Source organism: Oncorhynchus clarkii, chromosome 20, assembly GCF_045791955.1.
Source record: "Oncorhynchus clarkii lewisi isolate Uvic-CL-2024 chromosome 20, UVic_Ocla_1.0, whole genome shotgun sequence".
Classification (NCBI taxonomy): domain Eukaryota; kingdom Metazoa; phylum Chordata; class Actinopteri; order Salmoniformes; family Salmonidae; genus Oncorhynchus; species Oncorhynchus clarkii.
Genome location: NC_092166.1, coordinates 12,502,277 through 12,529,023, shown reverse-complemented (window position 1 = coordinate 12,529,023; position 26,747 = coordinate 12,502,277). Strand labels below are relative to the sequence as shown.

Genomic DNA, 26,747 nt, shown 5'->3' with positions numbered 1-26,747 from the left:
GTGTAGCGAAATGCTTGTCTTATAAACCTCATTTTGCCTTGGGCCTACTTGTTCAGCGGTGGGAAATAAATGTCACTAACAATGCATGAAACTTAAGACGTTGAGTCACCTGTAACTCATCATACATGACCCAAAGTCTCTCTGCTCCATTATGTTTTTATGCCCCCCCCCCCCCTTCTCTCTCTCTCTCACACACACACACACACACACACACACAGAAAATAAAGTGTGTTCATGCAATTGTTTGTTTAAACTGATAAAGCATTGTTTGACATGTCCACAGATGTGCTCATCATGAAATAATCAACGGAATTATCCCACAAGATTGCAGCATAAATATTTTGGTAATGTGCGTATTTATGTGTACAATTCAACTTTTGGTGTAATTAGAATGATATTTATTCTGTTCCTAAGCAGGGTGTAATTAGAATGATATTTATTCTGTTCCTATGCAGGGTGTAATTAGAATGATATTTATTCTGTTCCTATGCAGGGTGTAATTAGAATTATATTTATTCTGTTCCTATTAGAATGATATTTATTCTGTTCCTAAGCAGGGTGTAATTAGAATGATATTTATTCTCTTCCTATGCAGGGTGAAACTGAAAGGATTTGGTGGAGAGCAGAACAGAAAGGCTTGGCCGCATAGAGGGAGGCGCCTTTAGTGCTCTCCTGAAACCAAAGCCTTTGAAGATTTTTTTTCTTAAACTTCAAGCAAAGAGGACATAACCTGAAAAGTTGGACGCATGAGAATGATGTACCTTTAAAGAACATCGTTGTGTGAATTTTCACCGCCAAGCCATGCTCCACAGCCGACGAGGGGCTTGCTGGGGAAAAGTGTCTGACCTCACTGGCGCGCACGCAGATTGGACTAAAACGCATTGGATAGCAGGTAAAGTAACGCACAATTTATTATTGAATTCTACAAATAATAATATTTGTTTGAGTAGGAAATAATGCATTACGACTACATTAGGCATATCATTCATTTAAAATTGTGACATAGGTTACATGTAAATTACATTTAATTACATTCCTATTCGTTTACTTGTGCGTAATTGTACACGGTTGCCATGAAAGCTACAGTCCTCGCCTGTCATTCGTTATTTCCCTTGTCTTAGTGTTTGCTTTGACAACAATTCAATAGCTGGTTTGATGTCAAAGGCATTCTTTTCACATCAGCTGTTTTTGTCATGCATAACTCTTTGCTCACAGCTGCCACCTATATTGCCCTGACTTTATGAGTCACCAGATTTTCTATGCAGACCTATTGGTATTTTTTTCATAATTTTTTTAATCTATTATACCCTCTACTGATTGTGTATCTGTAAACCTATTGAACACTAACTATCTTTATATTAATAATTCAGCCCTTTCATCTTTGTGTTTCAAATGGGCTCTGAGAAGCTCATTCTGTGTGTACATTGACAATGGCCCTGCCCAATGTAGGCTAGATTGACTACAATATATGTTCTCCTTGACCTTTGTTCTTGTGCCAATTCCCTAGTAGGGCCAGATAATCTCTTACTTTGAGGAAATAGTGGCAGTCAGGAAGTATTAGTGAGTGACCCTCCCCAGCGGTGGGCTGCAATTTGAATATCAAATCGTCATTCACACACACCTGATAATGTTCAATGTGTGTCCCCCTCAGAGCATGCATACTGCCACACACACAGGAGTATGCATTTTCTCTGATTTCCATTGCCTCCCAGGTGCTAGAGAACTGTGAGAATTATTGGCCTTGGCTGGTCTCTCTCGGGTAGTTTCTCACCTCCTCATGGTTACCTGCATGGTGTTCAGCTGTTTGTACCTGTCTGATTGGCAAACCTCTTTCAATCTGACCATGCCCTCTTATTGGTAATCAATAAGCAAACACATACATGCGAAACGCTTCATTGCCTTTTCTTTTGATGCTGTGTCATGTTGATGTTCTGGTGCTCTCGGGACTGTCAAAACCCTGTGCCCTACATGTTTCTCTTCATGCTATCTAACTACTGGTCTCTAACTACAGGTCTCTAACTATTGGTCTCTAACTACTGGTCTCTAACTACTGGTCTCTAACTACAGGTCTCTAACTACTGGTCTCTAACTACTGGTTTCTAAATACAGGTCTCTAAATACTGGTCTCTAACTACTGGTCTCTAACTACTGGTTTCTAAATACAGGTCTCTAAATACTGGTCTCTAACTACTGGTCTCTAACTACAGGTCTCTAACTACTGGTCTCTAACTACTAGTCTCTAACTACTGGTCTCTAACTACAGGTCTCTAACTACTGGTCTCTAACTACTGGTTTCTAAATACAGGTCTCTAAATACTGGTCTCTAACTACTGGTCTCTACTGGTCTCTAAATACTGGTCTGTCTACTGGTCTCTATTTACAGGTCTCTAACTACTTGTCTATAACTACTGGTCTCTAACTACTGGTCTCTAGCTACAGGTCTCTAACTACTGGTCTCTAACTACAGGTCTCTAACTACAGGTCTCTAACTACTGGTCTCTAACTACTGGTCTCTAACTACAGGTCTCTAACTACTGGTCTCTAACTGCAGGTCTCTAACTGCAGGTCTCTAACTACTGGTCTCTAACTACTGGTCTCTAACTACAGGTCTCTAACTACTGGTCTCTAACTACTGGTCTCTAACTACTGGTCTTCTGTCAGTTGACCTCATACTCACCTCTAATGGGAAGGCTGCGTGCTGATGCAGTGGCGGCTTCGGTCTCAGCATTCGGCCAGCAGCACTGTGTAGATTGGGAGGTCAGGGAACTGGGCTATGTTGATTTAAGACTGTCCATTTACTTTGGAATCTCACTCCCGGGTAGTGGTGTGTGTGTGTGTGTTTGAATAGTAAACAAACAAACATTTGACCAACTGGGAACATTTTGTTGGTCCCCACAAGGTCAAATGCTTTTTCTAGGGGGTTTAGGGTTAAGGTTAGAATTATTGTTAGAGTTAGAATTAGGTTTAGGGTTAGAAGCTAGGGTTAAGGTACATTTTTGGGTTAGGGTATGGGTTAGCGTTAGGGAAAATTGGATTTTGAATGGGACTGAGCCTCCACTGGTTCCACTTCCTCGGGTCAAAGGTCATGGAGGTCTGCACCTCGGTTAGTAGTGGTCAGATCAACTGGACACTCCTTTTCCCTTTGACTGCGACCTCCTTCTGGCCTGCATGGTCTTTTTAAACACGCTTGGAGTTTATGGGTATGAAAAGCTGCTGTTTGGTTTGGAGGTGTATATCTCTACACTCTGATGCTTCTTCTTCGCACCTCTTTCATTGCTCATTGCATCTTAATATCTACCTGTATTGCCTCTGACAGGCAGTTAGTTCCAGCGCAATGTAAAAATGGATCAACATGTTATATATTTTGTTATTAACTCGCTAGTCACTAAGCTCAAGTGTTATTCAAGTTCTAGTCCCTCCCCCTAGTGGTAAGCAAATATTAGATCATTTAAAAATTGGTATCAACTGCAGGTTTTACATATGACTTCCTGTAAGATCTAGAAATCCAGTGTAATAGATTTCTATGTAGAAGTCTACGCAGGGGTGGTGTGTCTGGCTTGCCTTGTCTGTGAGAGTGTGACTGACGTTACTGGATAATGTCACCCTGATTGAGCCTTTAAGATGAGATGGAGGAGAATAAGTCATGAGAAATAGATTATGCAACCCGGAGTGCCACAGGGCAACCTCAACCTCAATCTGGAATTGTTTAGAGAACTCACTGAGCCACAATACGTATTTTGGGGTGAAGTGAAGGGGGCATGCTCTGACTAAAATACATTTCAATTTGTACTTAAAAAAAACCAACTGCTCACTCTTCCATTTGTGTCTTACTTTCTTGCAGTTGACACAAACTGCTAAGTATACTAGAATTATACATGTATTATTGCTCTTAATGTCTATTGCTGATTTAACCGACTTACATTTAGAACAAAGCGATAGTTACCACAGCTGTATTCTTCTGAAATTGCTGGGTCAGCTCCATTCATCATGGTGTCCCGGTCTGCTTTGAACTGACGGGCCAGCAGGTCATTACGAGAGGGGCTCAAGACAAGTGGGCGACACGGAAATGCTTTGCAAGGCATTTGTTCATCCAGACACACTAATGGTCAGCTTTCCCTGGGCCTGGACCCACACTGAACTGAATTTAAATCAATTAGTGAGGGAGGGCAAGGGAAGGTTTGTTGGGGGTAGAGTTGGGGGGGGGGGGGGGGGGGGGGGGTTGTGTGTGTGTGTGTTTGTGTGCTGTTTCTGCTTTATTAGTTTTTTTTATAGATATCTCTATATAATGTATCCAACATTTTCTCTCTCTCTCTCTCTCTCTCTCTCTCTCTCTCTCTCTCTCTCTCTCTCTCTCTCTCTCTCTCTCTCTCTCTCTCTCTATATATATATATATATATATATATATATATATATATATATATATATATATACAGTTGAAGTCAGAAGTTTACATACACCTTAGCCAAATACATTTAAACTCAGTTTTTCACAATTCCTGTCATTCAATCCTAGTAAAAATTCCCTCTCTTAGGTCAGTTAGGATCACCACTTTACAAATTATGTCAATTAGCCTATCAGAAGCTTCTAAAGCCATGACACAATTTTATGGAATTTTCCAAGCTGTTTAAAGGCACAGTCAACTTAGTGTATGTAAACTTCTGACCCACTAGAATTGTGATATAGTGAATTATAAGTGAAATAATCTGTAAACAATTGTTGTAAAAATTACTTGTGAAAGTAAATGTCCTAACCGACTTGCCAAAACTATAGTTTGTTAACAAGACATTTTTGAAGTGGTTGAAAAACAAGTTTTAATGACTCCAACCTAAGTGTATATAAACTTTCGACTTCAACTGTATGTCTCTCTCTCTCACTCTCCCCCTCTATCACTCTCTCACTCTCTCACTCTCTCTCACTCTTTTTCTCTCTCTCCCACTCTCCCTCTCTCATTCTCCCTCTCTATCCCTTTCTCCCTCTCTCTCCCTCTCCCTCTCTCCCTTTCTCATTCTCCCACTCCCATTATCCCTCTTTCTCTCCCTCTCACTCTCTCCCACTCTCCCTCTCTCATTCTCCCTCTCTATCCCTTTCTCCCTCTCTCGCTCTCTCCCTTTCTCATTCTCCCACTCCCATTATCCCTCTCTCTCTCCCTCTCACTCTCTTCCATCACTCTCTCTCTCTCTCTCCAACTCTTCCTCTCTCTCTCTCTCTCTCTCTCTCACACTCTCCCTATCTCTCCCTTTCTCCCTCTCTCTCTCCCTCTCCCTCTCTTCCATCACTCTCTCTCTCTCTCTCACTCTCCCTATCTCTCCCTTTCTGCCTCTGTCTCTCCCTTTTTAATTTTTTAAAAATGTAATCTTTATTTAACCAGGTAGGCCAGTTGAGAACAAGTTCTCATTTACAACTGCGACCTGGACAAGATAAAGCAAAGCAGTGCGACAAAAACAACAACACAGAGTTACACATAAACAAACGTACAGTCACTAACACAGTAGAAAAATATATATACAATGTGTGCAAATGTAGAAGACTAGTGAGGAAAGGCAATAAATAGGCCATAGAGGCGAAATAATTACAATTTAGCAATTAAACACTGGAGTGATGGATGTGCAGATGATGACGTGCAAGTGGAGATACTGGGGTGCAAAAGAGCAAGAAGATAAATAACAATATGGGGATGAGGCAGTTGGGTGTGCTATTTACAGATTGGCTGTGTACAGGTAAAGTTAGAGAGGGAGATATAAGACTCCAGCTTCAGTAATTTTTGCAATTCGTTCCAGTCATTGGCAGCAGAGAACTGAAAGGAAAGGTGGACAAAGTAAGTGTTGGCTTTGGGGATGACCAGTGAAATATACCTGCTGGAGTGCTTGCTATGGGTGAGTGTTGCTATGGTGACCAGTGAGCTGAGATAAGGCGGGGCTTTACCTAGCAAAGACTTATAGATGACCTGGAGCCAGTGGGTTTGGCGACGAATAAGTAGCGAGGGCCGAGAGCATACAGGTCGCAATGGTTGGTAGTATATGGGGCTTTGGTGACAAAATGGATGGCACTATGATAGACTACATCCAGTTTGCTGAGTAGAGTGTTGGGGGCTATTTTTGTAAATGACATCGCCGAAGTCAAGAATCGGTAGGATAGTCAGTTTTACAAGTGTATGTTTGGCAGCATGAGTGAAGGAGGCCTTGTTGCGAAATAGGAAGCCGATTCTAGATTTAATTTTGGACTGGAGATGCTTAATGTGAGTCTGGAAGGAGAGTTTACAGTCTAACCAGACACCTAGGTATTTGTAGTTGTCAACATATTCTAAGTGAGAACCGTCCAGAGTAGTGATGCTAGTCGGGCGGGCGGGTGCGGGCAGCAATCAGTTGAAGAGCATGCCTTTAGTTTTACTAGCATTTAAGAGCAGTTGGAGGCCACGGAAGGAGTGTTGTATGGCATTGGAGCTCGTTTGGAGGTTTGTTAACACTGTGTTCAAAGAAGGGCCAGATGTATACAGAATGGTGCCGTCTGCGTTGAGGTGGATCAGAGAATCACCAGCAGAAAGAGCAACAACATTCATATATACAGAGAAAAGAGTCGGCCTGAGAATTGAACCCTGGGGCACCCCCATAGAGACTGCCAGAGGTCCGGACAACAGGCCCTCCGATTTGTCACACTGAACTCTGTCAGAGAAGTAGTTGGTGAACCAGGCGAGGCAATCATTTGAGAAACCAAGGCTGTTGAGTCTGCCGATAAGAATGTGGGGATTGACAGAGTCAAAACCCTTGGCCAGGTCGATGAAGAGGGCTGCACAGTACTGTCTTTTATCAATGGCGGTTATGATATTGTTTAGGACCTTGAGCGTGGCTGAGGTGCACCCATGACCAGCTCTGAAACCAGATTGCATAGCGGAGTAGGTACGGTGGGATTCTAAATGGTCGATGATCTGTTTGTTATCTTGGCTTTCCAAGATTTTAGAACGGAAGGGCAGGATGGATATAGGTCTATAACAGTTTGGGTCTAGAGTGTCTCCCCCTTTTGAAGAGGGGGATGACTGCGGAAGCTTTCCAATCTTTGGGAATCTCAGATGATACGAAAGAGAGGCTAGTAATAGGGGTTTCAACAATTTCAGCTGATAATTTTAGAAAGAGAGGGTCCAGATTGCCGAGCCCAGCTGATTTGTAGGTCCAGATTTTGCAACTCTTTCAGAACATCAGCTGTCTGGATTTGGGTGAAGGAGAAGCGCGGGGGGGTGGGGGGGGGGGCTTGGGCAAGTTGCAGCAGGGGGTGCAGAGCTGTTGGCTGGGTAGGGGTAGCCTGGTGGAAAGCATGGCCAGCAGTAGAAAAATACTTATTGACATTTTTGATTATCGTAGATTTATCGGTGGTGACAGTGCTTCCTTGCCTTAGTGCAGTGTGCAGCTGCACATGGACGTTACAGTGTCCCAAAAGGTTTGGGAATTATTGCTACAGGATGCAAATTTCTATTTGAAAAAGCTAGCCTTCGCTTTCCTAACTGACAGAGTATATTGGTTCCTGACTTCCCCGAAAAGTTGCATATCATGGGGGCTATACGATGCTAATGCAGAAGGCCACAGGATGTTTTTGTGCTGGTCAAGGGCAGTCAAGTCTGGGGTGAACCAGAGCCTATATCTGTTCTTAGTTCTACATTTTTTGAGTAGGGCATGCTTATTTAAGATGGTGAGGAAAGCACTTTTAAAGTGGCACCAGGCATCCCTTACTGACGGAATGAGGTCAATATCCTTCCAGGATACCTGGGCCACATCGATTAGAAAGGTCTGCTCACTGAAGTGTTTTAGGGAGCGTTTGACAGTGATGAGGGGTGGTCATTTGACAGCGGACCCATTACGGACACAGGCAATGAGGCAGTGATCGCTGAGATCCTGGTTGAAGACAGCAGAGGTGTATTTAGAGGGCAAGTTGGTCAGGATGATATCTAAGAGGGTGCCCATGGTTGCAGATTTATGGTTGTACCTGGTAAATTCCTTGATAATTTGTGTGAGATTGAGGGCATCTAGTTTAGATTGTAGGACAACCAGGGGGTTAAGCATATCCCAGTTTAGGTCAGAAACAATAACAAATGCTCCTGGGGTGACCAGTGGCGCTGTTTCACCTTATGCTTCTCTCAGCATTAAGGGTTGAAGTTAAGTTGTACTACTCTCTCTCCCATCCAGAGCCACTATGTCCAAAACATTGATAGTGGACCCTCTCTACCTTAGTCTTCAGTCCTCATGGTTGTCTTAACAATGACCCTGCGCTGGTATAGCCTGATCTCAGATCTGTTTGTGCTGTCTTGCCAATGCCTAGCATGAAAATGAATGTGTCAATGTGGTGTGACAGTTACCTTAGGAGTTGGCAAGACGACACAAATATATATGGCACCAGGCTGGGGCTGTTCAGCTTGATGAAGCACTTTTGATACTAATCTCTTAGTATGAATGAAAGCAGTAATATCTCATTAGCCGTCTTTGATCTGATATGTAATGGCTCTTCTGTTGTGTATCTTCGTGTGATATACCTGAGAAATACAGCCCTCTTACCTAAGACTATGTCAAGATGGTCACATAGGGCAGAAAAGTCTCCAGTAAGTAGAACCCAAAACCATATCTTGCTCACCAGAGACTAACTTTCATAGAACTCTTCAATGCAAGAAAACACACTGACATTGTCTATCCGGATACTCTAGCTAGCATCTCCTCCAGGGATCTCCAGTCCAGGGAAGTGTTGTACACACATTCTGATTGGCTGCTTCTGACCAGGGTTAACTGAGCCGCAAACATTGGCAGGTATCTGTTTCTCATTTTAGGCAGAGTTCTGTGGGTTTTTGACAGGCGACAGCTGAGCTAAAGAGTGGAAACTGGCACTAACAAGCAATTACCTCCTCCTCTCTCCAGCCTGGAAGACATTAGGGGATTATGCAGCATAATCAGATCCTCTGGTTTTGTCGCTGCTGACTACAGTTTAGTCTAGCGTCAGTTAGAAGGACATATCTGGCACATTGTGGTCAGAGTGGTATTTGGTATTTTATTAGGATCCCCATTAGCTGTTGCAAAAGCAGCAGCTACTCTTCCTGGGGTCCACAGAAAACATGAAACACAATAGAGAATTACATAATACAGAACATCAATAGACAAGAACAGCTCAAAGAACTACTTTTTTTTTTAAAGGCACACATAGCCTACATATCAATGAATACACACAAATTATCTAGGTCAAATAGGGGAGAGGCGTTGGGCCACGAGGTGTTGCTTTACCTGTTTTTTGAAACCAGGTTTTCTGTTTATTTGAGCAATATGAGATGGAAGGAAGTTCCATGCAATTAGGGCTCGATATAATACTGTACGCTTTCTTGAGTTTGTTCTGGATTTGAGGACTGTGAAAAGACCCCTGGTGGCATGTCTGGTGGGCTAAGTGTGTGTGTCAGAGCTGTGTATAAGTTGACTATGCAAACAATTTGGGATTTTCAACACATCGTTTCTTATAAAAAGAAGAAGTGATGCAGTCAGTCTCTCCTCAACTCTTAGCTAAGAGAGACTGGCATGTATAGTATTGATATCAGCCCCAGTATTGATTACAATGAAGAGCAAAACGTGCTGCTCTGTTCTGGGCCATTGGTACAAATAGAAAAGAGTAGATGGCCTAGAGAGCTGACCTGCGGGACACCACACTTTACATGCTTGACATTAGAGAAGCTTCCATTAATGAAAATCATTTGAGTTCTATTAGATACCGTAGATAGCTCTGAATCCACGATATGGCAGAGGTTGAAAAGCCATAACACATAAGTTTTTCAACAACAGCTTATGGTCAATAATGTCAAAGGCTGCACTGAAATCTAACAGTAAAGCTCTCACAATCTTCTTATTATCAATTTCTTTCAGCCAATCATCAATCAGTTGTGTCAGTGCAGTACATGTTGAGTGCCCTTCTCTATAAGCATGCTGAAAGTCTGTTGTTAATTTGTTTACAGAGAAATAGCATTGTATTTGGTCAAACACCATTTTTACAACAGTTTGCTAAGAGCTGGCAGCAAGCTTATAGGTCTGCTGTTAGAACTAGTAAAGGCCGCTTTACCACTGTTGGGTTGCGGAATTACTAACGGCTTCCCTCCAGGCCTGAGGACAAAGACTTTCCTCTAGACTCAGATTAAAAATATGACAGATAGGAGTGGCTAGAGAGTCAGCTACCATCCTCAGTAGCTTTCCATCTAAATTGTCAATGCCAGGTTTGTCATTCTTGATCGATAACAATAATTTTTCCACCTCTCCCACACTAACTTTACAAAATTCAAACTTGCAATACTTTCCTTTGCATGAATACAATTGCTCACTGTTCGTTGTTGGCATTTCCTGTCTAAGTTTGCCCACTTTGCCAATGAAATGATCAATAAAATAATTGGCAACATCAAATTTTTCATGATGAATAAGCCATCTGATTGGATGAAAGATGGAGTTGAATTTGTCTTTCTGCCCATAATTTATTTTAAAGTACTCCAAAGTTTTTTTCCATCATTCTTTATATCATTGATCTTGGCTTCATAATACAGTTTCTTCTTCTGTTTGTTGAGTTTAGTCACATAATTTCTCAATTTGCTGTAAGTAAGCCAGTCAGATGTGCAGCCAGACTTAATTCCCACTCCCTTTGCCCCATCTCTTTCAACCATACAGTTTTTCAATTCCTCATCAATCCATGGATCCTTAACAGTTCTAACAGTCTGTTTCTTAACAGGTGCATGTTTATCAATAATTGGAAGAAGCAATTTCATAAATTCATCAAGTGCAGCGTCTGGATGCTCCTCATCAGACCAACAAATATTTTCAACATCATCCACACAAGAGTCACAGCAAAATCTTTTGTATGATCTCTTATATACTATTTTAGGCCCAGTTTATGTAACTTTGGCTTTCCTGGATATAGCCACTATATTGTGTTCACTGCATCCAATGTGTACGGATATAGCTTTAGAACAAAGTTCTACAGTATTAGTAAAAATGTGATCGATACATGTGGATGATCTTGTTCCTGTAGTGTTTGTAAACACCCTGGTAGGTTGATTAATAACCTGAACCAGATGACAGGCACTGGTTACAGTAAGAAGCTTGACGAAAACCAGTCAATATTCAGGTCCCAAAGAAAGTAGAACTAACTCTCTGTTTATATCACATACACTATCAAACATTTCACACGTATTATTGAGATACTGACTGTTAGCCTATAGCAACACCCCAAAGGAAAAGGCTTTAGATGTTCCAAGTGAACCTGCAACCACAACACTTCAATAACACTTGACATAAGATCTTCTCTAAGCATTACAGGGATATGGCTCTGAATATATACAGCAACACCTCCCCCATAAGCATTTCTGTCTCTTCTATAGATGCTATATCCTTGTATTGCTACTGCTGTATCATCAAATGTATTATCTAAGTGATTCTCAGAAATGGCTAATATATGAATGTTATCTGATGTTAACAAGTTATTGATTTCATTAACCTTATTTCTAAGGCTACAAATATTAATATGGGCTATTTTCAGGCCTTTCCTGGGTAGCTTATCAGAGATAGACATAATACTGAAAAGAGCAAACAAAGCACATTCTGCAGTTCATTAATCAATTGGTGTGTGTGTGTGTGCTGCGTGTTGAAGCTACGAACCCATAGGCTTGGCTCTCTCATCCCTTCCAGGCTTCTGGTGGACAATGAGCCTGTCATAGCGGATGTAAGCAATGTCCCCACTCGCTCTGGCAGCTTTCATGACTGGGATCAGTTCTTTCCTCTTTTGGCGCACAGCTTCGGGATTGTCCTCGTCGAGGAAGATATAAGTTCCTCTCAAGTACTTGGCTCTTTCCAGAACAGCTACCTTGTCCTTGAACCTCAGAAACTTGACCACTATCGGCCTGGGCCTGTCACCTGGGCCGGTGGTGGGTTTTCCAGTCCTGTGGGCGTGCTCCACCTCAATCTTCCTGTGGTCCATCTTCAATTTCTCAGAGATCATTTCCCTCACTTTGTCCTCAGACTCTGTCCAGGTCTCATGTGGAGATTCTGCAATCCCATCCACAACCATGTTGTTCCGCCTTGATTGTCCCTCGAGATTTGTCCCTCGAGATTTATCCGTCATTGTTATCATGGATTCACACACAGAACTGATGTCCTCTCTCAATGACTTACAGATTGCTGTCATTTTGCCGTCCTCCTGTTTCAACTCATCGAGCTGACCCTGGGAGAACTGCAAACTATTCTTCAGGTCCTGGACCTCTGGTCAGCTCGTCCATTCTTTTATTAGTTGACTCCACGAGTATTTGGCAAAACACTTGAAGCTAATGTCTTGTTGTTGTAACATTTGATTGTACTGTAGGTTTCTTTTTGTTCGTTTAAAGGATCCTACACGTGTGATAGAGAGACACCACTGTCCTCAACAGTACTCCCGCTGGCTTTGGCCTTTGTCATGGTAGCTAGCAACGTAGGTTATGCTGTTACTCCTCGCAGTTCCAGACAGGGCAGGTCACAGCGAAGATTGAAAACAACAAACAGCAGGGATCTAGACAGACACAAACCCGGGCCGCTCCGCAGTCCCAACCATAATGGCTTACCGCGTTGTGGGCTGCGCTCAAGGCTACCCTGCTAGCTTGATATGCAGCTAGCTAGCAGCTAGGCTAGCTTCGACGCCAGATAGCTCCTCAGACCCGTCCTTGGTCGGCAGGATCACTGGAAAGAGACAAGCAGTCCCAGCAACTGATGCCAAATGCGTCGCGGGATCCAAACTAAGAAGCTAGCTAGCTAGCTACCAAGAACTTTCCAATACACTTTCAAACAACAAACTTTCCAAACAATCAAAATCGCAGCTTCCTCGTTCCGCGTTCAACAAGAGGTGATGTGAGGGAGGGTATGAATCGAACCCGAACCCACCACTTTAAGGGATGAATCAAACCCAAACCCACCACTTTAACACATAAGAACACACAGTACGGGACTGTGGAGATTATGGGTGTGTGTGTTTGCTACCAGCATAGTACAGAATCTGAAAAGCAACAAGTTGTCAACCGCCAGGTGTACAAATGGTCTGTTCTGACTGGATGGACTGGACATATTAGAACAGGTTTGCACAGGAACCAGAATGAATAAGGAACGTACATGCCGTGTATATCATCATAGGTGTTATGGAAGTGTCTGTACCCAGATAAAAGTGTGTCTGGTAATGATCAGGGGAAGACACGATAGTTAGTGGCTAGTAATTGAATCTCCTCTTTCTCCCCTTTTATTGTGATGGTGACTTAGTGAGGTCCGTCCCCCCTGCTTTAGGGCTCTGTCTGCGACAGGTAATGCTGGAGGATAGAACACCTCTAATGGGCTTCCTTACAGAAGATTGTTCTGTTCTGGAGAGACTGGATCTGGGCTGTTAAAGGCGAAGTTCAGGATTTTACAACTTGATGTTAGATGGTTCCTCACCTTAAAAGTGACCTGGAGAAACTGTAATCCATGGTCTGGTTTTCTTCAGCCACTTCAAACTTCAGTTAACTTTAACCACCGCTAACTAAAATTCAAAAGTAGTTATGGATATAGCTAGCTATACCCAACTCAGTGATGATAATGTGAAACATGTTTATGTTCAAGCGATATCATTTGTCCATATATTAGTATTGGGTGGAACACACTCTAGCCAAGAGCAAATATCAACTTAGTTTATTTACTATGAATGTGTAATTATTTATTGTTTAATACTGTTTACAATATTTGTATATAAACATTTCAGTCATTTAGCAGATGCTCTTATCCAGAGCGACTTACAGAAGCAATTAAGGTTAAGTGCCTTGCTCAAGGGCACATCGACAGATTTAGTTCACCTTGTCGGCTTGGGGTTTCGAACCAGCGACCTTTCGGTTAGTGACCCAAAGCTCTTAACCGCTAGGCTACCTGCCACCCTCATCAATAAGGATAGCTTACATTTTTCTTCCCATCTCATTGCAAACCTAACCTTACTCAGAGCAAATTTACAATTCAATGTGTACGTATGTACAGTACCAGTCAAAGATTTGGACACACCTACTCATTCAAGGGTTTTTCTTAATTTGACTATTTTCTATATTGACATCAAAACTATGAAATAGCACATATGGAGCCATGTAGTAACCAAAAAAGTGTTAAACAAATCAAAATATATTTTAGATTTTAGATTCTTCAAAGTAGCCAACCTTTGCCTTGATTACAGCTTTGCACACTCTTAGCATTCTCTCAAACAGCTTCACTTGGAATGCTTTTCCAACAGTCTTGAAGGAGTTCCCACCTATGTTGAGCACTCGTTGGCTGTTTTTCCTTCACTCTGCAGTCCAACTCATCCCAGTTCATCTCAATTGGGTTAAGGTTGGGCGATTGTGGAGGTCAGGTCATCTGATGCAGCACTCCATCACACTTTTTTGGTTACTACATGATTCCATATGTGTTATTTTATAGTGATGATGTCTTCACTAATATTATACAATATAGAAAATAGTCAAACTAAGAAAACCCCTTGAATGAGTAGGTGTGTCCAAATTTTTGACTGGTACTGTAATTTGTGGGTGTATTCAATAAGGGGAGGAAACTGTACCAACAACACAAATATAAGGTGACAAGCAATCAACTCTCCTTGTTTCAGTTCTGCGAATGAAGAGGCTGCTGACCAAACCAAAGCCTTTAATCAGACCAGTGAGGCCAATCACACACAGACATACACACACACTTCTCACACACACACACACCATGAACACAGGCTCTGAAGTTCTGGAGGTCTTCAGGACTCGGCTAGCCCACCTCCACCTTCTACCCCCTGAGGGGCTGGAGGCGTTGGGCTGTAAACAGCTCCAGAGCAATGGGGTGAAATGAGCCGGGCAGACAGGCCCACATACACCCAGCATACAAGGCTAAAGGAGGCTAAACGCTCCCAGCTGTGGCATTAAGGACTCAAAACAAGGCCTCTCAAGGGACCAAGAGGGGATCTGTTGAAAAAGCCCCTTTAGCCTCTCTCTCTCTCAATGGTCAGCTTTTAAATCAGGTTAGGGGAGAGGGAGTTGGATTGCAGTCTCTCCGCATACACACAAACACACACACAAACACACACACATTTCCCTCTGCTTTTCAGGTTCCATTTTGTAAGAGACAGACGTCTGCATTCTCCCTGGCCCTGATTTGACTTACTGTTTCTCAGTAACTATATTGATATAGTCAAGCCTCTGAAGCAGGTTGGAGATGCACACACAGACCCTATCGTAACGTTTGTACTGTCATCTTGTCAGTACTCCCTCGTCCTGGGTAAAGATAGCATTGTGATGATCGTCTAGGATGCTTCCCACATGGCACCCTATTCCATTGATGGAGCACTTCGTTTGACCAGAGCCCTATTTTTAACCAAGGTCCCTGTGGGCCTTGGCCAAAAGTAGTGCACTATGAAGGGAATAGGGTGCCACTGGAGACGTACCCTGAGGGTTGTATTTAGAAACATTGCCGCAGAGTTTACATACCTCGCTTCTATCTGATGGATGATAGATTACTGTTGATGCATCTTATATAGATAGGCCTATGCTTGTTTTCACTGAATCATGTTATGTTATGTGTCGCTGTTTTTGGTCTCTCTGGGATGAATTTTGTTTCGCCATACCATCTGTTGATGATGTCGAAATCAATCTTAAATGGGCTTTGAGATTCCCAGAGGAGATTGAATAAAGATTTTCTCGAGAACACGAGTTGTTTCTAGTCAATCCCTCCACACGTTTCCTATGGTGTTACTTAAATGGCACATCGGCTGGAGTATATATGGAGAGCTGAGAGGACACCTCAGCCCTTTGGAGAGAGACGGAAAGGTGATGTAACTGGTTTCTGTTTCTGAGCTGTATTTATGTAATAGTCTGCTGTTCTAGCAAAAGGTGCTTGACTGTCTTAACAAATGAAGTGGAACAAACACCCTTTCTTTTTTTTTAGCATAATCTGTATTCAAGTTCAGTGAGTGTGAATCTGCACTATTAGTGCTATTTACTTGTTTGTTTTCCTTTACTGTTCACCTCAAAGTTGGTGCCGAAAACCCGGGGTCAAACCAGGGACCTTCAGCTGATGTGCTGAAGCCAGTCAAATGTGTGTTTGAGCCTTTGAAGGTTCTTTACAGTAACAGTCCTTAGGTGAGCTGTGCGGAGCTATCATTGACATACAGCTAACCCGGTCACACCGTACGCCTCCTATATAAACATCTACATTTAATCCATGCTCAAACCCCTTATCACGACCTCCTCATCTCTGTGGTTTCCTCTAAGATCTCTGTGAAGCATCACCGCTGTATGTGATCCCCGTGTTCCCCTTCACCAGAACCAGCTCTACCTCCTTCTAAAGAAGTATCTGACTGGTATCTGACTGCAGGTAGCCTTTATCTGGACAGGAGCCGTTCTGTGTCTGTATGTACCGACAAGATGACACTAGCAGCCCGCATCATGCTGTTCGTTTATGTTATTCTTGTAAGAGTGTGTTCTTTAAGGTCGGGACAATTGACAGAGCGAGGCCTTGTTCTGCTTTCTCTCCAGGTGGGCCAAGATGGAGGACGAGGAGGAGAGACAGACCAGGGGTGACCACCAGACCATCAGCAGGTGCACCTTACCACCTGAGGAATGTGAAGGTGAGTTACTTATTAGCTTTACCGTCATCATAATAACCACCAGATTCATCATGATTTACTTCATCATCCATAATCATCATATTTATCATCCTCCTTATTTATAGTTGTCATATTGTTGGCTGCATTGGTCCTCTGCTCTGTGTACCAATTCTCATGGACTGTCCTCTCCTGTAGGTGCTGCTGTATGTGGTTGTCTCTCTGCTGCCCCTGGTGGAGGGGGCCTGTATGGGCGCTGGTTTGGAGGCAGACTCTGTCCAGGCTGTGGGACTGGTGGGAGGGATGGGGGAAAGGCAGCTCCCAGACACTCTACCTGAGGTGGATGAGGAACAAGAGGAGAAGAGTGACCCGTACTCCCCCTGGCATGGCCTCTATGGTAAGAGTGGAACTAGATCTACATGTTCAACAGGACCTTCAATTTAAGCCTTGCACTTGTTAATCAGGCATGATGTTCTCCATGAAAAGAGAAGAGTAAACGAAGGGTGTGCAACACGATTCTAGAGTATAAGCCACTGATCTTAACTTTCTCTCTCTCTATCAAATTCATATTGCTTTATTGGAATGAAGTACAATTTGTAGATATTGCCAAAGCAATTGTACAGCATTTCAGAAAATTAAGTACATTGCAATGAGGAAATGAAATACAATTCAGTAGTAGTAATAATAATAGTACATATAATAATGTATGCAAGTACAACACTACTGCTATTGTATTGTCTAATTTTCAGGTCAATAAATTGATTTTAAATAAAAGAAGATTAAAATAAATAAAACAACAAAATCTCTCTCCCTCTCTCTCTCAGACCTCTCTGTGATGGACGAAGTGGACGACCACCCTAGTGGCCGGTGGGGGAGACGTTCCCCTCGCAACTCCGACGCCGAACCAAAAGGCTCGGCCAAGAAAAAGAAGAGGAGGAAGAAGAAAGAGAGGGATAGAACGGGCAAAGGGAAGGGCCGGCAGCCCCAGCAGAGCAGCCCAGACTGCAGGGTGGAGAAACGAGAGATGCGGGTGCGGGACTTGGGCCTGGGCTTCGACTCGGACGAGATCGTCCTATTCAAGTTTTGCGTGGGCTCCTGCCAGTCGTCAAGGACCAACTACGACCTGGCTCTAAGGGCCCTGATGGAGGACGGGTCCCTGCCGCGGAGGACCTCCCGGCGAGTCAGCGCCCACCCCTGCTGCCGGCCCGACAGCTACGAGCCCGTGTCCTTCATGGACACCCACACCGCGTGGCAGACCATCCAGTCGCTGTCGGCGGCCAGCTGCATGTGTATGGGCTGAGGGAGCCAGCCTGGAGGAGGGAGAATAGGAGGGGGTGGCGACTGGCTGTCACTCACCCCTGCCTGAGAATATACAGATGGTGGCTCGCCGTTGAGGCTGGGTCTAGGGAGAGCCTCTGGGTTCTGGAAGGGCAGAAGTGGTCGCTCCGAAACATATGCAGCGGGGCTGGTCCCCAGTACAAAGCAGAATGGAGATTCTGTAGTGTCTATGATGGTGGAGCGAGGCCACGCCTCTTCCCGTTGTCACTCTCCTGTTGAGGATAAGTGGATTTGTTGGCAATGGGAAACTGTCACGAGTGAATGGCAAGACGGTGACCACACAATGGTGGGATTTGAATATTCACAGCAGTTGGGATATGTATAGGACTGACCTGGGGTACTGCTGAAAATATTGACTAAAAGAGGACCACATCTCATTGCATTTGACCACAGGTCGACAAGCTCAAAACACTTTTGACAATGTCAACATACAGTATGTTAATTCCTTCAAAACAGAGATCTTCCATACCATAATTGCATTTTTCAGTGTTGACTTGAACTTTACCAAATGGATGCCATGCATCTCTTTGAATTACTGTATTATAACCAACATATTTATCACAAATAAGTTATTTATTTATTATTGTTTCATATGAGATGGACTGTAGATTTATATTTATTGTCATGATCACATATCCTGTGGGTTGTGTTGCTGGGTCCTTTGTCATTGAATTGTGTGGGATGTTGTTTTGAAACATCAAAAATATCAGAAGAAGTGGCAAGAACCTCAACCAGGGTTGGGGGTGTAGCGGATTACATGTAGCGGATTACATGTAACGGATTACATGTAGCGGATTACATGTAGCGGATTACATGTAACGGATTACATGTAGCGGATTACATGTAGCGGATTACATGTAGCGGATTACATGTAGCGGATTACATGTAACGGATTACATGTAGCGGATTACATGTAGCGGATTACATGTAGCGGATTACATGTAACGGATTACATGTAGCGGATTACATGTAGCGGATTACATGTAACGGATTACATGTAGCGGATTACATGTAACGGATTACATGTAGTGGATTACATGTAGCGGATTACATGTAACGGATTACATGTAGCGGATTACATGTAGCGGATTACATGTAGCGGATTACATGTAGCAGATTACATGTAGCGGATTACATGTAGCGGATTACATGTAGCAGATTACATTTAGCGGATTACATGTAGCGGATTACATGTAGCAGATTACATGTAGCGGATTACATGTAGCGGATTACATGTAGCAGATTACATGTAGCGGATTACATGTAGCGGATTACATGTAGCGGATTAAATTTTTTATAAACTGTAATCCGTTATGTTAACAGCAAAAATATTGTTATCAGATTACAGATACTTTTGAAAAAACTAAATGATTACTTCTAGGATTACTTTTACCCCATTCACGTCCTTGTACTATATTTAGTACAATATTAAAAATGCACCACTGAACTAATTCTGTTTGGTGTAAATGCATGAAATGTGGTGTCAACATAGTTACTGCAAGTGGACAACTAGACAGGACACAAATAATGACAATCAAAATTGGGATTTTGAGAAAATCTGAAAAAGTAATTAGTATGACTATGTATTTTGAAATACATTTCAGAATGAAATAGTTGAAAAGCATATAGTGTTGTTATGTGACCTGTTCAAAGCCCAAATATATGATTCAACTCATTGTTGTTTGTAAACTACAGACGTTTCTGTATCGTACAATAGTTCCTCTTTGGTCAAGTCATGTGAATGTTCAAAGGATCAGATCTTTATTTTATTTAACTTTTATTTAACTAAGCAAGTCAGTTAAGAACACATTTTTATTTACAATGACGGCCTACCCCAGCCAAACCCTAACCGGGATGACGCTGGGCCAATTGTGCGCCGCCCTATGGGACTCCCAATCATAACCGGTTGTGATACAGCCTGGAATCGAACCAGGGTCTGTAGTGACACCTCTAGCACTGAGATGCAGTGCCTTAGACTGCTGCACTACTCGGGAGCCCCATCTTAATAATGTTTGGTATATAGATTTTCTGGACCAATATATACATCTAAAAACAATATCTAAAGACATCCCAGTGGTGGAAAAAGTACCCAATTGTCATACCTGAGTAAAAGTAAAGATACCTTCATAGAAAATGACTCAAGTAAAAGTCGCCCAGTAACATCCTATTTGAGTATAAGTCTAAAATTATTTGGTTTTAAACCCATGTAGATTGTGGCATGCTACAGCATTCTTCCTCTTTCTCTTCATTGCTCACAAGCACACGTGTACACACACCTATGACAGACATTGATGGCTGTGGACTGTGTTTACAAAGTATTTATGAAACCTTTCTGTTTTCACAATTACGTTCAAATCACCATTGAAAAAAGCCGAAAATACACGTGTTTCCGCTTGAGTCTGAGATCACTATGTTGACACACCAAATGTGTTTGATGGGTCGTGGTAAAAGAGCAGGCATAGGCTTTTGTTGGCTACAGTGCAAGCAAGCTACGTCTTCCAATGGTGCTACTGCTGTCGCCATCCAAAGATTATCCCATTTAAATAAGCACAAGGAAGACAGCAGTGGTGTAGCCCACAGGCCATACCGAAATCATTTATTATTGTTATCTACATAGTGCATTGATGTGAATCACACTGGTGCTCTCTCATTTCGCTATTTGCCTTACGGATTGTGGTTGTTGTGGATGTCTGTTCACACGTGTATATGTGTATTTTAACCCAATAATGGTGGAATTGAAGAAGTCTAAATTGACTATCAATCATTGTTTTTGCGACCAGTTGACAGCCAGTGAAAAATGCGCTCTTGAAACAGCTGCATATATAATGCTGATCCCAGCCAATGGAATACAAGTTTAAATGAGTTCCTCCATTCTAATCTCCTCCATGGTATTGTGCTCCATACTGTCAAAACTAGTTGAATTGAAGGAGACCACAAGTGGGGATTTTATTGCACAATATAATTCGTGTTGATAAAAAAAACATGTCCATAGGTCAAATGAACACATGCTCACACTAACGCACTTTTAGTAGACGTAATTACATTAAACAGCTGCAAATGATCGAAATATCAAAGTGCCACCAACAAAAACGTAAATAATAGGCCTATAAATGCAGCATATGCATTCATTTTTCGGTAGTGCTCAAAGCATGCGATTCCATGAGAGCAGCATTTCTTTTTAAACTCGAAGCAACGAGCCCAATCAGTTCTCTATGACAACACAATCATAATCAACAGGCCTTTCGTTTTTGGGTTATGCTCAGGTAAAACGATTTGGCTCATCTATATTTCCATATATCCAAGTCCTATTCTTGAAGATGAAGGGGTATTAAGATAATTGGAATGACTGAAAATCGGACAGACTTTGGTTTTAAAAGTAAAGATTTAGCGAAATCGTATTATTATCTGTATTACAGTAGAAAGCAATGTGTTAGAAGAAGCCTACATAACCAACCCATAAAGTAAAATATAACATCCATATATGGTGGGCTATTTAAACTCTAACATTGATTTATCCTGCAATAGATGTCATTCAATTGGTAATATTCATTTGTTGTCCTCTTCTAGTGCTACTTAAGGGGAAAGTAAACTAAAAGTAACTGAAAGTAATCAGATTACTTTACTGAGTTGGGGTAATCTAAAAGTTACCTTACAAATGAAAGTGTTTGGACAGGTAACTACTAACTGTAACAGACTACATTTAGTAAGTAACCTAGCCAACCCTGACCTCAACATAGAGTATGTCTCATTTCACACAAAGGAAGTTAATAGTTCAGAGGTGGAACACTTACCAGGTTACAAGCTTAGTTGAGTTATTTGTCATTGTTGTTTCAGTATTTCAGAGCAATATTACAGTCAATATTATTAATGTTATTATTATTATAATCATTATTGAAATGGTTTCCTGTATTTTTGTACAATGGCATTACTCTGTGTAGGAATAAAGTATTTCTAAATATATAATGGATTTCTTATTCTTTCTAAGGTTGACCCCATAACCCTTGCTTCACCTCTGCTGGGTTGGGAGTCCTATATCTCACCATCATAGGGGTGCATTTAAATCCTTCATCTGCATTGACCTGAAACAGGAAAGAAAACACAAGAAAGTGGGATTTTGCTTTCGCATGTCCACTTCTTTCAGATCAATGCAGAAATAGAGGCGAGAGTTGCAAATTAAGACTGTTGTAAATGTACCCATGGAGACAGTCCTTTTCAGCTCGAGTTGTTTTACAGGTACTCATTCTTGTGTTATAGGGCTCCCTACAGGTTGGATATATAAATACAGGAACATGGAGCGAAAGGTGTTCAGTTCACACTATTCATCTCAAGAGGGCATCACACTCCTTCACACTATTAATCTCAAGAGGGCATCACACTCCTTCACACTATTCATCTCAAGAGGGCATCACACTCCTTCACACTTGTCATCAATGGTCTCAGAGTGTGTGACCATTATTAGGTTGACGATCTCTCAACACAAGTGTTCATTGATATTGTTCTCAGGAAAATAATAGACAATAAACAACACCAAAAACATGTATGGAGCCACGCTTCATTTAATAAATTAGACCACAACTTGATGACAAGTCACTTGACTCTGAACTGTTGTCGGAACCGATCTTGTTTAACCTTGATCAGCTTTAAATGTGTGTTTTCCGTAACTTGCTTGTTATGTCATTCACACACTAGTCATGAAGTGCATTTAGTTAAACATATTTCAGGAAACAACGTGTGCTGTTTAGCTGATTTAATTCCCCATTAATACAAAAATACACAACACTAATGATGTATATTTTTCAAAAGAGCTCACAATACATTTTCCAATAGCTTTAAAACACATTTAAATAGGAAAGTGAATCATCACTCACAGTTATGTTATCAAAAATATGAAACAGTACAAAACTAAGTTTGACATGTTGGTACATTCAGTTACTATTCCCTGCATGCAACACTGGAATGGCACAGAAAGAAGCATCATTTCCAATACGTGATTAAGCCAGTGCATTATTGTCTGTCTGCATTAAGTTGTGCGCATCATTTAACAGAAAACAATACATATATCAAAGACTGATATCTGAATATATTGAGAAGATCAAATAAAATGGACCACTGTGTAAAAATATAATTCTTAAATTCATTGAATTCAAAAAGCATAAAGATAATGCTGTGTTGAAGGCAAGTAGGTGTATATGGTCCCCTTAGAGTATGATCATAGTACAATCACATTACAGATTCATAAAGTGCATCTTAAAATGTCCAAATGGGTCCATTTTGTAAAATCTCCTGTGTGCAGAAGCCCAGCCTTTGTAATCTGGCCTGTAGGCTGCATCAAGGTAAATGACCTGTGTCTGCCTGGCTGTCTGTGTTCAGCATCTCAGACATTTGCTGTAAAAGTCTATATGAAAACATTTATGTTTGTTGGGAAACAGTTGATCAGAGGCACTTCTCCGATTGACAGGAGCTTAGTGTGCTGAAGGTACAGGTGACTATGTCCACTTTACTGACGTGGCTATGAAGACCTGCTGGTGAGCACATCTCCGGAAGCGCCTCGCTGCTTCCGAGCTGTGACGCGATCATGGCCGGTTTGGACACCACCGCTATCTCCGCTTCGAAACCGATCACGGTAGTCTGGTCTACACTAAACGGATGGAAGTTCGCCTGCGCCGTGTCAAGGTCCCAGGCTTGTCGCATGGTAAAGTCTGTAAACGATTTATTTTTGGTGGTAACCTGGTTCTCCGAATCGTTTCTGTAGTTGGTCGTGCGTAATGACGCATAACTGGTCTCGTTGCTGTGTTCAAACGACGGGAGTGAATGATGACTGCTAGTGCCAACCCAGCCTAAATTACGCCCGCGGCCCGCCTTGACTTGTCCAACTGTATTCTTTACCCTCTCACAGCCCTTGACCAACAGGTTCTTCCTACAGAGGATGTATACCCAGGGGTCCAGAATGGGGTTGAACGAGGCGAAGCGAATGGCCATCAGATCACTGCGGTAATCTGGATTCACTCCGGCACAGATGTTGGAAGGACCATACAGCTGGTTTACAAAGATGCGCACCTGTCAGATTGATATATAAAAGTTGTATATGTGGAAAAAGCAAACCAATTTTCAGCAATATACTATTAATTTGTGTCTGTGTTGGATAGTTTAGGCCATATTTGAAACTCATGCCCATAACATAATGCATGTACAATAACTTAAATTACATTTCCAATATTATCATTTCACTTACCACCAAAGGAATGGAGCACACCAGGAAAACGATGGTCATAAATATCAGCAGCCAGAACATTTGGATCTCAGCCGCGGACGGGCAGGTGACGGAGGGCAGGAACACGCGCCGTGAGCCTACTTGCGCGGACACCTTCGCTCTCACTATCCGCGTCTTCTGGCTCATCCCCACAAGTGACCGACACACTGCGAAGTTGCACACAACTGTCACCGCAATCAACACCAACATGAACCCGCCATACAGAAACGAGTACGAGGCAGCGAGGGGGTCCGTCGCCCTCCAGTCCAAAAAACACCAAGTGCCCGGGAAGTGGCGCACATGCTTCCCGAAACCAAAGCTGGGCATGATGCACAGCACAATGTTAGCTAGGTAGATGCCCATGAGCGCCAAACGCGCCGTCGTCCGGTCAATGTATTGGGAGTAAAGATACGCGTGGTTTATGGCCAGGTATCGTTCCACTGCCATAGCGCACAGAATGGACATTCCAGCCGAGCCGAAAAAGAGCATAGAGAACGAGAAAAAGTCACACAGTAGCTCTCCACCGGGCCACCTCTGGGCTATGTAGGTGGCGATAACCACCGGGCTGGTGAAACAGGTGCCCAACAGGTCCGTGATAGCCATTCCAACAACCAGCGTATAGAAAGTGGTCTCCTTCTGCTCTTTCTTTGAGATGCATAACACAACAATGGCAATGAGGTTCCCCATGACTCCAAAAGCGAACATAGTGGCTGAAGTGACCAGCGATTTTGATTCCAGTCGCAGTGGCGGGAAAGTGCTTTGGTTGTGGGAGACACAGAGCGGTTGAACTAGTTCTGAAATGTTCGAGCCATCGCCATAGACGGAATTATTCATAATTCCTAACTGAAACAAAATAGCTTGATAGCTTCAAGTTCTTAGAAACGTTCCCTTCCGAAAATTTCCAGTAGTGTCTCTTCACAAGTTATGAACACATCAAAAGCAATATATATATATATATATATAAAAAACGTAGCCTACGACACCACAGAACACATGTTTCTGAGCTTTGATTTTCTTCTACCAGCAGTTTCCAACATTTCCCACAACAGTGTGCTTTGGTTTGTGTTGTTTCTACAACTGCACCTGCTGCTGTTGGTATTTAAGCTACAGGCTGCTCGCTCGCGCACAGCTACTGATGTCAATAATGTGACGTCAGGTGCACGAGGTATCGCCTACTACGATATTTCTAGTTTCAATATTGGACCCTGCACGACTTCAGCACAGAAATAGACCAATTATGACAAACGTCTATCCTTGGAAAGTAAGTGCGTGACAATTTTTACAATAAACGTTCAACCGTTTGTTTTCATACATGCACTTATTCAACAGTAGACATGTAGTCGGTCTACTCAGTGCACAGCCCAGCAACAGAGCCAGGTGTTCTGAACCACATCTATGCTTTTATTAATGTTACAGTCGGGAGTAGCTACTTTATGTCAGGTATGTAAGGTCCCCTAGCACGTCAGGACCATGGACAGCAACTAACCAGTCAAGACTATGCAGCTTCACTATTGATTTGAGGAAACATAGCCTATTTGTTGGATAGACTGACACTCAAAACTGTCACTCAATGTTGCTCGAGGAAATATTTACTGGATGTTGAAAGGTGCCACCATGGATTCCCAATCAACAAATGAGAACACTGACATTGGGCTACCAAGGGTAAGAGTTGCATAAACTGGCTTTTAAGAATGTTGGTATGCAAATGCAATAGAGAACGCTTGAAAGCAATCCATTTGCAGGCAGGAATTTCTTCTTCTTGAGAACATATTGCGAATGATTACAGGACTTGAACTTGTAAGATGCTGGGAACCTTTAAGTACAGATAGTCTCTCGGGGGTGGCGTTGTTGTTGTGATTCAAGAAAGGTTGGCACTGAAGAAGCACTACCATTACTTATTTTCTATTTTTGTGGCACAAAACATTTCCGGCAGTCAAAGGCCACAGCCTAGATTCAACCTAAGATACCTGTCACCTCCGACACAGCACAGTTGATGGTTATCGTGGGTTAATGCTGAAATGATTGAATCTTAGCTTCCTTGGTACAATGGGACCAATGGAATAATCAATGCCACGATCTATGCCTACCCAACACACCACTCACACTAAATCAACCTGAAACTGAAAAGCCCCAATGCAGTAATGTTTCTTATTAACTCTTCTGATAAAACCACCACCCTTTTCCCACCTCTTCAGGTTTTTGGTGGGTCAGTTCCTGGTGTTTAATTGGCAATTAGCTAACCTCTTCCACTTCAATATGAGCAGTACAACAAGACTAGAGACTCTGTTTGTTTTACTTTAACAACAAATTACCTAGTTAGCTAATAAAAGTTTACAATAGTTTTCCTATTCATATCTGGATCCTGGGACGCAGTTAGTGTTAATGCTGGGACCGCTGATATATGTCCAGGGATCCTAGCTCAAACAAGGTGGTAATACATTGGCAAAGCAGCTAGCCTAGCTGCTAGCTATCAGCTAGGCAACCTGGGCTACTATTGCTGGATACCAAGCACTCTAAGCAGTTAGCCCTTGTGGCTAGGACCGTACTTCAATTT

At 42.4% G+C, this 26,747-nt stretch overlaps 2 protein-coding genes across 2 annotated transcripts; one reads left to right on the top strand and one right to left on the bottom strand.

Moving 5' to 3' along the window:
* The first annotated feature begins 640 nt into the window (after window positions 1-640).
* Window positions 641-21,903, top strand: LOC139377280 (artemin-like). The gene is made up of 4 exons (XM_071120286.1): window positions 641-892; window positions 16,538-16,629; window positions 16,804-17,002; window positions 17,430-21,903. The coding sequence occupies exons 1-4, from the start codon at window positions 802-804 to the stop codon at window positions 17,903-17,905; spliced, it is 858 nt and encodes a 285-aa protein (XP_070976387.1). The 5' UTR covers window positions 641-801; the 3' UTR covers window positions 17,906-21,903.
* A 1,473-nt stretch (window positions 21,904-23,376) lies between these two features.
* LOC139377279 (prostaglandin E2 receptor EP4 subtype-like) lies at window positions 23,377-25,027 on the bottom strand. The gene is made up of 2 exons (XM_071120285.1): window positions 24,176-25,027; window positions 23,377-24,000 (listed from the first exon to the last, which is right to left on the bottom strand). Exons 1-2 carry the CDS (start codon window positions 25,025-25,027, stop codon window positions 23,377-23,379), a joined length of 1,476 nt encoding a protein of 491 aa, XP_070976386.1.
* Window positions 25,028-26,747: the final 1,720 nt, after the last annotated feature.

Bases quoted from the DNA above. Each gene is read 5' to 3' on its own strand.
- LOC139377280 (XM_071120286.1), top strand. From the start codon at position 802: ATGCTCCACAGCCGACGAGGGGCTTGCTGGGGAAAAGTGTCTGACCTC. The intron at 16,630-16,803 runs GTGAGTTACTTA...CCTCTCCTGTAG, and splicing joins ACCACCTGAGGAATGTGAAG to GTGCTGCTGTATGTGGTTGT. The intron at 17,003-17,429 runs GTAAGAGTGGAA...TCTCTCTCTCAG, and splicing joins CCCCTGGCATGGCCTCTATG to ACCTCTCTGTGATGGACGAA.
- LOC139377279 (XM_071120285.1), bottom strand. From the start codon at position 25,027: ATGAATAATTCCGTCTATGGCGATGGCTCGAACATTTCAGAACTAGTT. The intron at 24,001-24,175 runs GTAAGTGAAATG...TCAATCTGACAG, and splicing joins TGTGCTCCATTCCTTTGGTG to GTGCGCATCTTTGTAAACCA.